At 38.4% G+C, this 13,756-nt stretch overlaps 1 protein-coding gene across 1 annotated transcript in view; it reads right to left on the reverse strand.

The window, feature by feature from the left end:
* Positions 1 to 13,217, reverse strand: part of LOC108887580 (venom phosphodiesterase 1) — a 30,760-nt gene extending 17,543 nt beyond the window's left edge. The window contains exons 1-11 of the mRNA XM_018683023.2: positions 13,069 to 13,217; positions 11,988 to 12,075; positions 8,495 to 8,629; positions 7,591 to 7,716; positions 6,756 to 6,816; positions 6,116 to 6,213; positions 4,980 to 5,059; positions 3,974 to 4,093; positions 3,221 to 3,330; positions 1,665 to 1,730; positions 1,426 to 1,498 (exon numbers count right to left, since the gene is read on the reverse strand). Of these exons, the coding sequence (XP_018538539.1) occupies positions 1,426 to 1,498; positions 1,665 to 1,730; positions 3,221 to 3,330; positions 3,974 to 4,093; positions 4,980 to 5,059; positions 6,116 to 6,213; positions 6,756 to 6,816; positions 7,591 to 7,716; positions 8,495 to 8,629; positions 11,988 to 12,075; positions 13,069 to 13,119 (1,008 nt within the window). The 5' untranslated portion in view covers positions 13,120 to 13,217. The remainder of the gene's footprint in view (positions 1 to 1,425; positions 1,499 to 1,664; positions 1,731 to 3,220; positions 3,331 to 3,973; positions 4,094 to 4,979; positions 5,060 to 6,115; positions 6,214 to 6,755; positions 6,817 to 7,590; positions 7,717 to 8,494; positions 8,630 to 11,987; positions 12,076 to 13,068) is intronic.
* Between the last annotated feature and the right edge of the window lie 539 nt (positions 13,218 to 13,756).

Here is a 13,756-nt window from a genome sequence, read left to right on the forward strand (position 1 = left end):
GAAGACTATGGGCTGTTCTTACAGTACAGCAAAGTTCAGTTTCAAATCACAGCACAGTCTCAGGTCTGGCTTTCCAAGCAGAGAAAAAATCCAACCAGCTGTGCATGAGTCAGACTATCGATAATTAATGTCAAACCGAAATTGGAAAATGTATCTCAAAGAGCAGAAATTCATCCCCGTTCTAAAAGTACTTATTGATGATCAATCAGAGTGACTTAGACCCCATCTGTGGTGGTCTGGCTCACACTGTGATCAGATCTATGCCTGCTGATTAATGCAATATGAACATTTTCTGTCATGGTCCTGCCAAGACCCTTTTGTTCTTGTGTTTCTCCTGTGTGTGTGTGCGTCTGTGCTTTGTCTGATACAAATATGTTTCCTCCTGGAGACAGCCAGCACAGCTGTGTCTGACTTTCTCATCAGCTCAACAGTATTTAAACCATGACTTTCCACTTACTCATTGTGTGTTAAGTCTACTTACATGGTTCTAAGTCAAGGATCTCTGCTTGCTCATTTCAATCTCCAATCTAGAGCCTGACCACTCTGCACCCCTTCATCTGCTCACCACTCATTCACCCTCCAGTCTTATCTGATCTATTTCCTTGTTACAATAAATCCTGAGTCTGTGCTCTACTTTTGGCTCCACCAACTGCCACTGGTCATAACACTGCAGCTATATTCTTAATGAAAACATTTGCTCAATATGGTCACATAGCCCTGCCTTTTCCTGTTACCTAAAGTAAGCCTAATATAAAGCTATAGACAGCCTCTCCTTTTGAAAAGTAAAAACAGATGCACCACCCTAAGGGAGGTGACAAACCCACCTGCTACACCTACCTGATTTGCACATTAAGATCCAATCACAGTACAAGCAAAATCACAATCAGGAGAACACTTAGTACTGCCGGGTGTGGACACAAGGGCATCAGATGTCATTATCCAGACAATAACCATATTCAAAATAAAGACAAACAACAAATGACTTGATATTTCTATGATATATGATATCCACTTAATTGTGAAAAGATCTCTAATATAGCTCTTTTAACACATTGTGTGCCATTCAGTCCATCTGCGTACGTGTCTCTCCATTTTATGTAATGATAAACTTCCAAAGTCCATTACATGATATGTCCAAGCTACTCATTAAGTCTCATAAAGAGTCTGACTCTGCTGATGTGATTTTAATGGTTTTATTAGAGATATAATTAAATCTTTTATCTGTGGCCTATGAACGAACTTCAGACTTTTTAATTGCGCTGTAAGAAGCCTTTTCTATAATTATTTGTGGTAAAAGTCAGCACTGATGAGGATGATGGGTCTGCAGCTGCAATTACAATATGATGATGGGAATTGTTTTAGTTCAATCAGAGAATAGAGACATGTTTCAATCTTACATTGATTAAGAGAGTCAGATGAACTTACCCCTCCACTGACGGGACCAAAGCTGTGTCCAGATTTATCAGGCTCCTCCAGATACAGAGTGTAGAAATCTGGCCTAAAGAGAAAGGTCATTTTTACAATGACTTGGCACTAAAATATCAAATCAGGAGCATTTCAACAGGTACAGTTCAGAGTCACTAATCTCAGAGAATCAAGTTTAACCAATGCAAAAAAAATAATATCTGTGACATTTTCCTAAACTGTGGCAAAGAGGAACCAACCTTTCATCATCTGGTAGCTGCAGCCACTTCAGCAGAGTAAAAACTCTTTCTTCAAATGGCACTTTACTGAAAACAAAAGAAAAATAAGAGAGGGAGAGAAGGTAGTAGAAACAATGAAATCAGAAACTCATTTCGTGAGTGGAAAATGTGGTTTTGTTGCATTTATCACTGTTTTACTGAACAGCTAAACAAAAGCTATACACACAAACAGTGCTAAATTGAGGCTGAATTCCAAGAGTTCATATCTGTTACTCACTCAAACACACAATATGATATCTAGATTTAGCAGTGCTAAAAAGCATTGTATTAAAAAATAAACTGGGGGTTGCATTGTTGTGGGTGTGTTGCCATATGCAAGATTAAATATGATTCAGGAAGTCCAGTTCTGAGGCTCATCAGACACCAAAACACTGCTCATTGGTTCATAAGGCTATTAGATAGGATGTTATATTTCTGGGAAGGTATTATGGCAACAATAATATTTCAAATCACAAAATAAATTCATTCCTTGCATGCAGCTGTGAACATTTACTGAGCCCGTTTTCAAATGTCAGATTTGCCTCCTTGATCCAGGTTTCAGTACGTCTGTAACCTCGTTAATCCAAACAAGTTATTCCAGGTTCCTCTTGCAAGAAGACTAAGATATGTTTCAGGTGCCTGTGTGAGGTTGTCAAGTTCATTCATCCACATGAGAGCAATGACATTCCCTGAAGTTCAGATAAACTGCTCGGGGAATCCAGATCCAATAATGCATTGTAACTGCCTGTTTGCCAGATTCAAAGAAATAATAAACACTCCTTTATCAAGTGAAACTACCACAGACCAAAAATGGCAGGGAGGAGTGTCCACAGTTATCTGCTTAGTGTCTGGGCTGATAACATCTGTGCTACGAAACCCAGATCTAACGTCCCACGCAGGGATTAAATGCTCCCCTGCCTGGACCATATGCAATTCAAACTGCATATGGTCCTGTCCTGAAATGGAATTCTCAACCATTCCCCATCCACTATCAATACACTGTACATTTTATACACCATTTACAACCTTACCTTTTACATCAAATGAGCGTTTAGTTTTATCTTCTGCACGCAACTCGTGTGTCTGTTATAATCAGCATGAGAGCTAAAATAACAGGAAGTGCTTTGCATGTTCTGCATTATTACAGAGATTGGTAAGTTTGTCAAAGCCAAAGCCTGAGGGTTTTAAGACATGAGTGTGAAGAGCTTTGAGAACTGTTTTAACAAAAGAATTCACGGACTCAGAAGTTTGTATTGAACTTTGATAATCTGAAGCTGTCTCTGGTCTAAACAGTAATAAAATAGAGAGTTAAAGCATCAATGTGAAGATATTTTTGTCATTAGAAATGTTTCACATTGCATTATGCTTTTGGGTTATATTGTATCATGACATCATTTACATTTTCTTCTCATTCACCTTGCTCTCTTGATGTTCTATTATGGAAAACTTCTTACAAACATTAGACTGCCTGTGCTTTTCTCAAAAGTCTTATTCTGGTTCCTCAGCATGTTTTTGAAAAACAGAAATGGCAGTCTTACCCATTGTATGGTTGGTAGATGTTGGGATAACTGCCATTGATTTTGACATCTGATCCTGGCCAGAAAAACGTCCCAGACTTCAGCCCCTGGGCCTTTGCTGTGTGCCAGACCTAGAGACACAAACAGGACAGTCTGATAATACTGTTATCAGGGAACACTCCATAAACTTGCACTGTTATGCAGATGATACTCAACTATACTTGTCAGTTAATCTTGATGACTCCAATCGGTTATCTTAAGTTCAATCATGCCTTACGGACATTAAGAGCTGGATGACAAGGAAAACTGAAGTTATTGTACTACTTGTAACTAGGAGTGGTCCTGAACACCTAAGAAATACATGTGACATATCTAATGATACAGTCACGCTAGCATTGCCCTGGCCTCCAGTTCCACTGTAAGGAATTTCTAAGAGTTATCTTTGATCAGAATATGTCCTCTAACTCCCAATTAAAACTAAATTCAAGGATTGCTTTTTTCCACCTCTAAACACATCCTGTCTCAAAATGATGCAGAAAAACTAGTCCCTGTATTTGTTACTTCTAGGCTGGACTATTCATTATTATTTGGCTGCACCAACAAGGCTCTAAAGATGACTGCTGCAGAATAAAAACATTTAAAACATTCAAAATATATACAAATAATTCCAGTGTCTCATGTTTGCAATGACTGGATTTACAATGTCACTGTGAATTCATCGACCAGTGTGCATCATTCACTTATCTTTAATTAATCACACCTAACAAGACTTACAGGCTGTCCAAGGTACCAGTCAGGGTTCTCTTTCTCTGGACTGGACAGACTGAAGGTGGCATCAAACACCGGGTCATACATAGTGTTGTCAATCAAACCATTTGACTCTGGATAGAGACCCTGAGAGTGGGAGGGAATAGAGGGGAGAAAAATGGATGAGAGTTGTTTGGATATGAACCAGTTTCTCTATAAAATACATATATAATAGTTAAAGTTTTAGATGAGTCATTGTTGATTTTTGATGTGTCACAGTGTAACTGCAGGATTAGTACCTGCAGAAATGAATGTTAGGAGCAGAGTTCAACATGCTATTACTCAGTGGGAGTTAACATTTATAGCTGGTGTTTCCCTGCATGTTTTTTTAGTTTAATTTTAATTTTGATGTGATAATGGCATTTTATGAAAAGTTAGGGAATCATCAACGTTAATACAATTCATCCAGATGGGGTCCTGTACATCTGTACCAAAATCCTATAACCTATTCTATTAGCTACTGTATTAAGACATATCCAAATTCAAATGTTAAATTGTAGGACAGATGAAAGTCAGGGGATGACCAAAATCATTAGGATTCATCCTCTGTGAGCCATGAATGACTGAGCAAAATCCCATGTCAATTTATCCAGTAGCTGATGATCAGTAGACTGACAGACTGACGTTGCCACCCTCAGAGCCATGACACAAATGAAAGTGGCTGAGCTTCACAGGCAAATATTCAACATCAACAGTTAACAAATTTACTTGCAGTGTGTAGTAGTAGTCCTTTTCAGCTCTAAATGTCTGGGTGAGAGATTAAAAAGTATTTTTCAAGCCACAGTCTTTTAACTTGAAAACATCAAATCTAAATAGGAGCATGAAATGTGCATACAATCACATCTACATGTCATTTGTTTCTGCATACAGTGGGGTCTAAAAGTCTGAGGGTTAGGGTTAAGTCCAGTCTGGGAAAGTGGTTTCAGATGTGCATGGCTCCATGTGAAACAGGGTGAGTGCCTTGTGTCTTTACCGTGACGATGGTGTAGTGATTGGGGAAAGTCTTGCTGGGAAATGCTGCCTGCATGTACGGAGCAGAGGTTCCACACCTTCCTGTGATGTAAAGAACAGACGATAAAGCACGTTAGCTGCTACGTGAGCATTGTGTAGACCTTGGAGCACAGTGCTGGAGAACATTTTATCCATTAAAGGCGTCTTCTTCATAATGAGGGTGTGTGCGTCATTGCTCTAAAAGTGGATTCGATAAACTCATTACTGTGGAGCAAGTTGGCAACAGTAAAAACACACACACACACACACACACACACACTAAAAAATTCATGTTATGGGCCAGACACTTCAGATCAGATAAATATGACACAAGATGGATGACTCACAAGCTTGTAATGTAGAAAATCAATCCTCCTGAACATTGACTGTTGTGTAAAGAGCAAAACCCAACTGCACTAAAAGGGTTTCCGTTCAATTGTAATTCAAATGCAGCTACAATTCCTCTCTCATGAAGAAGTGTTGCTCTCTCATCCAGGGTTCATTAGTTCAGCAATGATTCAGAGGCTTTGTGAGTAGTAAAACATTTCACACCCAAACAACCTGCTCAGCTGCTTTTGATTCCACGATTGTTAGAAAAGACCTACATCATGAATCACAGAGAATCTTAACAGTCTCTTGGAGGCCCCTGAATCCTTAAGCTGACTCACCACGCGATCACGTAGAGCAATCAAAATGTTAAATGTGATTCAATACCTGTCAGGCAAGTTTTGTCTTTCCAGTTACTTTTTGTACTGCCACATTAAACCCAATTAAAACTATGTGCGGCACGTCAAACTTGTGTAGTGGAATCAGCTTTGACTCAGCACATTGATATGTATGTGTGTAAGATGAGCAATATTAAATTCATCTGAAACCAAAGAATGCCTGAAAGGGAGGAAATCTAAAAACTTAAGACACCACTCAGAAATAAAAGGAACCTTCAAGGGAAAGGCAAATTCACCTCTTTTGTCCTTCCTTGACAAACCCTCAAGTTCCTGTTGGTGAGCAGGTATGATTGACATAAGAGCAACCAGTATCCATTCTCTATAAGACATCTATTTTTGCCCTCAGGAGATCAACATTAAAAGGGAAACCGAGCTTAATAAAGTTAACACTAACTGAGTTTGTCCAGCACAGGGATGAGAGTGTTCCACGTCTGCAGGTACTCAGCCCTCAGTCCATCCAGAGAGATGAGGAGCAGGGGCTGCTGCTTAAAACTATGATGGGGAAAAAAAAAAATCAGGAAGAGCGTCAAAGCAACAGCTACAGTGATGAGTTACAGATACAGAGTAAAAAAAGGATGAAATGCAGATTATGTACTCCTGACACTTTGTCTTCTATCACAGATCATTTTAATTATGTGACAAAAACTGAGAATTTCATGTTTTTTCCTTATTACTTCATCTAAAACATTAGCTAACAGTAAATTAGGTTACTAAATGTTAGGAAAGGTCCTTAAGAAAGGATCAAGCTGCTGTTAATCAAAAGAAAATACCTTCAAAATTCTCTGACAGCTATTTGGATGACTGAGAGTTTGTGAACACCCACCTCAAAATAGTACAAACACATAAAAACATGGTGTATGTGGCTCTACTTACATCATATTTACACCTGTGCTAATTCTAGTCCCAGATACCCAGACCAAGAAAAATGGTGTTGTATTACTGTAGTTAACATGGAATTACTTTACAAAATCTGTCACAGATGCAGAGCTGTGTAATATGACACAAGACACACAGTAGAAAGTAGAAATTCTTACTGTGCTGGACATGTGGGAACTGCCAAGTCCTCACACTCTTCCTCCACCCACTCTTTCTCTCCTACAGAATGGAAAAAACACAGAGCACATTAAAGACACAGTTCAGGATCTTTCATTAAATAGATGTACATTGGCAGTGAAACACTTGACACGTTTGCATTTATCAATCAATTTTGTATTCACATTTCAAGTAATAAAGAGGGCTTTGATAGGATTCTATCTTTGTCTCCAGCACGAGAAATATCACCAAATTAAAACTGGGTTTAACCTAAAGTGGCTCTGCAAGTATCCAATTTGTTCAATCAAATATTCTTGACAGTGCAATAATTTACAAAAAACAAGCATCAGAAATTAATCAAGCTTTAAATGTACCAATGAAAAAATCCCTTACTCAACCCCATCCTGCATGTGAAGTCTCTAAACTTCATAAGTATTTAACCACTAAACCCACAATATTTGACATGTAGGTTATCTAACACCAACATGTTTCTTAACTAACTGCTTGATCTTGCCCAATATTGTCTTATTGTTCTTTGTCATCCTCTCACGTTGTCTAATTTAATCTACTTGTGAGAGCTGGAAGGAACCTCCCACACTAAGGTGAGAGAAAATCACACACAGTCATAGTGACTGTAAAGTTTGATAACACAGACTTATACACTTTATTTCTGATATATTTTATCTTTTTATTTTGAAAACCCCCTACAGGGGTGGAGTCAGAAGGAGGAGTCAGGTTGAATCTGTCTGCTGCCTTTTTGGGATTCACCACTATTAAAACCCTACACTAGTGGTATCTTATCTTTGCTTGGCCCTCCTTGACTCTTCCCATTCTCACCATGGCAGACATGTTTGTAGTTTGTGCAGCAGTCTCCAGCCGACAGGCAGTCATCAGAGCAGTGACACTTGCTCTGAATCAGCCTCTTCTCTCCACAACGCAGCTTTGTACATTCCCACAGCTGGGCTGAAGGGAACAATTGTGGAGTTAGGATACAACACACAAGGATTTTATCATGAATTTCAACATGGCTCTTTAACTGGGTTGTCAGTATAGAAGAGAAATAGGAAAACACAAAGAAAAACAAAAAGCAGCCAAGCTAAAATTGTGATTGTCACCATCAGATCAACTGTCTGACACTACACTTAGTAAACAGCACACAAGTTTGCAGACGTGAACAAGGGCATGGCTGATGGTACTGTGATACGTAAACAGGACATGATGGTAAGAAAGCAGATTCCTCTAATTAAGAAAGGATGTGAAAATGGGAAGTCCCCCTTATATGTCATAGCATCTCTGAAGACTGCTGAATTATCAGGAAATTTTCAACAGCTTCTTTAGTCACATGTAGTAGCAGCTTTATGAAGCCAAAGCATCACCAAACAAAGCTCATTCTCTTCAATTTTTTTTGGTGGAGTCTCTCCACCCTTTAAATGGATGTTCACTTGGCTTGGAACCAGGTGAGCTAAATGTGATTCATAGCATCTAAAAAACATTAGAACTCAAGTCCACAAGAAGAGGTCTTACTCATTTTGGACCTTATTATAGCAATTAAGCAATGCTAACATTAGCTGCTGTGGCAATGAACAAGCAATCACTATTATAGTTCAAAAGGACAAACAGTTATCTTTATTGTGCTAGCAAGCTAAAATTGTGATTGTCACCATCAGATCAACTGTGGATGACTGACAGGTGTTGAACCCAACCAGCTAAGATGGCGTGTGGGGTTCCAACAATGTCTCACTTGGGAGGGAGCAGATGTCGTGGTAGTCATAGCAGCAGCTGTTGGTGGCACTGCAGTTCTCGTCACATCTGCAGCCAGGGGTCTCGCTGTCATAGGGCTCATAGCATCGATTTCTGCAGGATGTGTGTGGGACGACTGGAACAGACAAGACTTTTTTTAATCCATGTGTCATACCCAGTGATTTTGGCGATTAGTACAGATGCAAGATAACAAAACATGGTAATTTTGTTTGTGTTAAAATATTTCCATGGACACAACTTTGCAACATTGCTTATAAAAATGATTCATAATGAGGCTCTACATAGTTCCATTTTTAAGGCTCAGTAATTTACTTAAATAGCCAGTCACTATAGTTTTTATCAAGCATTACTCAAACAGGAAGAGGTTATCTGCTGGGAACCCTTTACAACAGTGGATTAATCCACATTTGATGCTCTAGTGAGGAATTTTTAAGTAGTGATCAGCGTAATGAATCGTTATATTCATTGCTCAGAGATTTCCCAAACACAATGTACTTGTGTTTTGTCTTAAATGTCTTAAAATAGTTCATATTTAAAGGGAACTGAATATTACAACATTTCTTGAAATATAACTTTCATGAAGTAAAAAGTATTATTTTAATAATAATTTCTCAAAATTGCAGCTGGTATTCTAGTGATTTTATAACTTTAATACATTTTTTTGTTCTCAGAATATCCACTATTTAACCAGATTATACCTTTTGTTTAAAATACTTTTATTTTCATTATATTATGACTTTTTTCCTTCTAAATTACAACTCTATACTGGTAATATTAAGGCTTAGACATATTACCATTTTTTGAACACTAAAGTTTCTTTATTATTTTCATTCTTTAAATATATCTAATAAAACTGTAGCCCTGAAAATAGCTGGGCTATGTCTAGAAACATTATAACTCTACTTTCATGATATTATGATTTTTCTTCTCTAATTAAAACTACAGCTGTACTGTGGTAATTTTATGACTTGTTAAAATGTTTTCAGTATTAATTTTTGTTCTCATAATATTATGACTTTTTCCTGAAAAGTGCAACGCAATTCTTGTAATTTTGTGAAATCTTTTCAAAATGAAGTGCTCATTCTCACAGCAGTATGACTTCTGGAATTTTACACCTTTTTAACATAAAGTGGTCTAAACAGTTGTTGGATTTTTCCTGCTTGCTGCATGGTGAGACGTGCTCACTTGTCACATTTCAAGTCACACAACTCCCATGTGACAGATGTATGACATCAAGGTGTGAATCACCTGCAGAAGGAAAATACGCTTCCAGCTTCATGGAAAAAGGACAGCACAACTCAAGATGGCAAAGCAGGTTCTGTAACCTCTGACTTTCAAGAAGTGGAAAATTTAAGTTTCACAATTAGTTTAAAAGACAACTGAGGTAGGTGATAACGAACCCTATACAGACTTAAACCCCTTTAACAGAAACAAAGCATGACCATGAGTGCCATCACACATAGCATTACACAAGCTGAACCAGAAACAAGTTAAAACAACCACAGTAATGGAGGGACAACACCAGTGCTTTCTCACGGCTATGCAAACATTTTCAGTTTAATTTGGTTGAAGCTTGAGTTCACCAAAATCACACAATGTAATTTCTCACTTAGCCCAAATGATACCCAGCCTTACAAAGAAACGTCTTCCACCACATAAATACAACAGATATGACTGAAATTTTGTTTGCAAATCTCAAATCTCTCAAATGCCACCCCAGATTGTTATCAAGGTTTAGCTAAATATGATTCCAAATAAAGTCATGCACCACTACTCACAGAAAGATATGACGACACCTGATCTGTTAGTATGTCCAGTAATGTGAATTAAAAAGAAAAATCATCAGCTATTGCATCCGTGATGTCCTGGCCATAATTCTTGTCTGCCTGCAGACGAGGAAATTATGGTCAGATGAGTGAGTACCAGCACTTTACCACACCTACAACAGTGACGTGTGATGTACGACGTACAAAACCATGCAGCTGTATTTCAAAGGCATTAGGAAGCCCTATCACACTCTCTCAGCCACAAATTCATACAACACTGGTCATGTGTCTCTAATCTGAAGGCCTCATTTGTAACCTGTACTTCTCTACATGGCCAGGACACCACATAAAACAGGATGCAGATCAAACTTGTATAGTGGAATTAGCCTGGACTCAGGACTCTAGGTGCTGTTTACAATGCTGAACAAAAACACTCAGGCCTTTGTGGAAACAGTACGACTGTTCATTATATGAGTCAGCATCTCCTGTGAGTGACACCAGACAGGCTTTGAAATACATATGACCAAATGAGTTAGGAAGTTACAGTCTTTGAATGCGTATGTTCACATCATGTGCTGTTCAAATGATTCACGTGCTTGTGAGTTTTGTCTGACACTACACTTAGTAAACAGCACACATGTTTGCAGATGTGAACAAGGGCATGGCTGATGGTACTGTGATACGTAAACAGGACGTGATGGTAAGAAAGCAGATTCCTCTAATTAAGAAAGGATGTGAAAATGGGAAGTCCCCCTTATATGTCATAGCATCTCTGAAGACTGCTGAATCATCAGGAAATTTTCAACAGCTTCTTTAGTCACATGTAGTAGCAGCTTTATGAAGCCAAAGCATCACCAAACAAAGCTCATTCTCTTCAATTTTTTATCTTAAAAATGACAGGTAGGTAAATATCTCATACTGCATTTCAGAGTTTGGGTGTGCAGACCTGAGGCAACAAATCATAAAAACCTTTATATATATCCACCAAACTGAATGTTTCACATTTCACAGAGGTGTCATCTGTGGATTTATTGCCTTTGTAAACTGACAAACAGCTAGCAGGCCAAGGCACAAAAAGAGTGAAGACTGCTATTTGCTGTATGTGGCTAAAGTTAATTTAAAAATAGTTTATTTGGTGGAGTCTCTCCACCCTTTAAATGGATGTTCACTTGGCTTGGAACCAGGTGAGCTAAATGTGATTAATAGCATCTAAAAAACATTAGAACTCAAGTCCACAAGAAGAGGTCCATGTAGGACACTTCTCTTTTTGGATTCAGGAATTTTTGGACCTGTGAAAACCTATGTTATTATAAAGAATTTGTGGTCTTTTTAATGTTTACAATGCTTAAAGTGACCAATGGATATTTTCTATTCCTTGAGCCTGAGTCACTATGCCGCTGACACACCTGAATTAGTGACCTTAACATTTTCCGGTGATGAAACCGAGCTCTTATGGTATGAAAATACAGCTGAATGACCAAGTATAAAAGGGATTTGCTAAGGAGAGATACATGGCAGCCAAATGCTGTAGTCAAGATAAACAAGTACTGCTTATAAAAATTAGTCACAGCAAGGAGATGACAGTTTGTTTTAATTCACGAAACCTGAAAATGTTGTGAGCAAGCAGAGTCATGTATACATATTGATGTCTTATTATGTCTGTGTGTGTGTGTGTGTGTGTGTGTGTGTGTGTGTAGAGGTGGGCACCTTTGTTTCGACATTTCTGCAAGTCCAATCCAAGACCGAGCCCAAGACCAAGAATTAGAGTCACTATTGATACAGCCAATACACCTATCTGTGACAAACACACACACAAGACACAAAAATAGATTTCCTTAGACTCCGTCTTGACACATGTAATATGAAATGCCAACAACTTTTGATAAAAAAATCAAAACAAAACGCGCGCACACGCACACACACACACACACACACACACACAGAGTTTTCTCTTTAACACACAACAGTCTGCTACACAGATAAACACAACTAAAGGGGGAGAGAGGTCAGTTGTAAATCTGTACCTCAAAGTCAAAGACTTTATAACTTACAGAACAGACATGTTATTATGTAACAGACATAACTGTGAAACTGGAATACAAAGCAGCATGTGACATACCTTTCACATTCCTGTGCAGTTACAACATGTCACTACTAGTTTACTGTTTCTGTGATACTCTTTTAGAGACACGTGCAGATGATCTTAGAGAAGCTGCAGTGGAATTAATTTTACACTGGTCCTGGACTCTGGGAGGTTTAGCTTTAGGAACTTGCATTAGCAAAATAAGCGTCATCAAATCTTTATTATCTAAGAAGGTTGTTTTCACAACTATCTGAAATCTGGGGGAACAATGGCCCAATAATCTCTTGATAATTGATAACAACTGTATCAAGTTACAACATCAGTGAAATCATCCATCAATTCCTGGGAAACTCAAACTCTGAAAACAAACAAAAACTGTAAGATGGACTGCAGATGTGCATGATGGGATGAGCGGAACAGCAGTGAATACTCTGACCTGGTTCACTCGTAATTGTCTGTGATTTATTACTGTGTACATTAGTGGAACTCATTTAAATAGTGTAGATTCGTTGTAATCAGCGTGCCAGGGTTTGAGGTTTGTCTCATATGCCCCCATGATACCACTTTCTGCATTATAAAGTAATATTCAACATCCACATGTAAAGGTGGAAGCGGGAGCTCCTGAAAAAAGAGCAGTGCTCTTTCAGCCATACCCCCAAGTCTAGCAACTATACCCATCAATTCAGAACCAAAATCAGTACTTACTATGATTTTCTTCCTTTTCTGCGACTCCTTCAACCAACCCATGGCTACCATGAATGTGCCGGTCTCACACTCTCACAACACATACACAGAAAGACAGGGAGGAATATATCATAGCAGTGACCTCTGGACCAGGTGTGAGCAATAGATAAGTAACTAATTGCCAGAAAGAGGAGATAACTCAACGTTTCTGTGTTTTCAGTCTGTCAAACCACAGATAATGATCCTTTTAACACCTTTGAAGTCCTGAATCTCACCTGATACACGTGAAATGAAAAGGTAGCAATGTGTGGATAAGGATTAACTACTATCTGGAGTACACTAAACAGACATACTGAGATTCAAGATGCCAAAGTGTGAATACCAATAACAGATGATAACTTGGAAATATTCATTTGTTTATTTGATAAGTACTAAGATAAGCTGCAGGTGTAGCCAGTAATGGACTATTAATAATGGTAAGATGATTGAAATACTGACTCATACATTCCTGATAACTGGGGATTTTCTGTATCAAGGCGGATCAGATGGGACTGTACAAGTTATTTCAGAGTATCATCAGCAACCTTGAGCTTGGAACTATGACAATAGTGTCACTTGATAAGATCTGATTACGTTGCGAATTATGAAAAATCAGGACCTTTGTACTGAAAGACTTCCTTTAGCTGTCACTGCAATTAGAGGTCGACCG

This window comes from Lates calcarifer, linkage group LG3 (assembly GCF_001640805.2).
Source record: "Lates calcarifer isolate ASB-BC8 linkage group LG3, TLL_Latcal_v3, whole genome shotgun sequence".
Classification (NCBI taxonomy): Eukaryota; Metazoa; Chordata; class Actinopteri; family Centropomidae; genus Lates; species Lates calcarifer.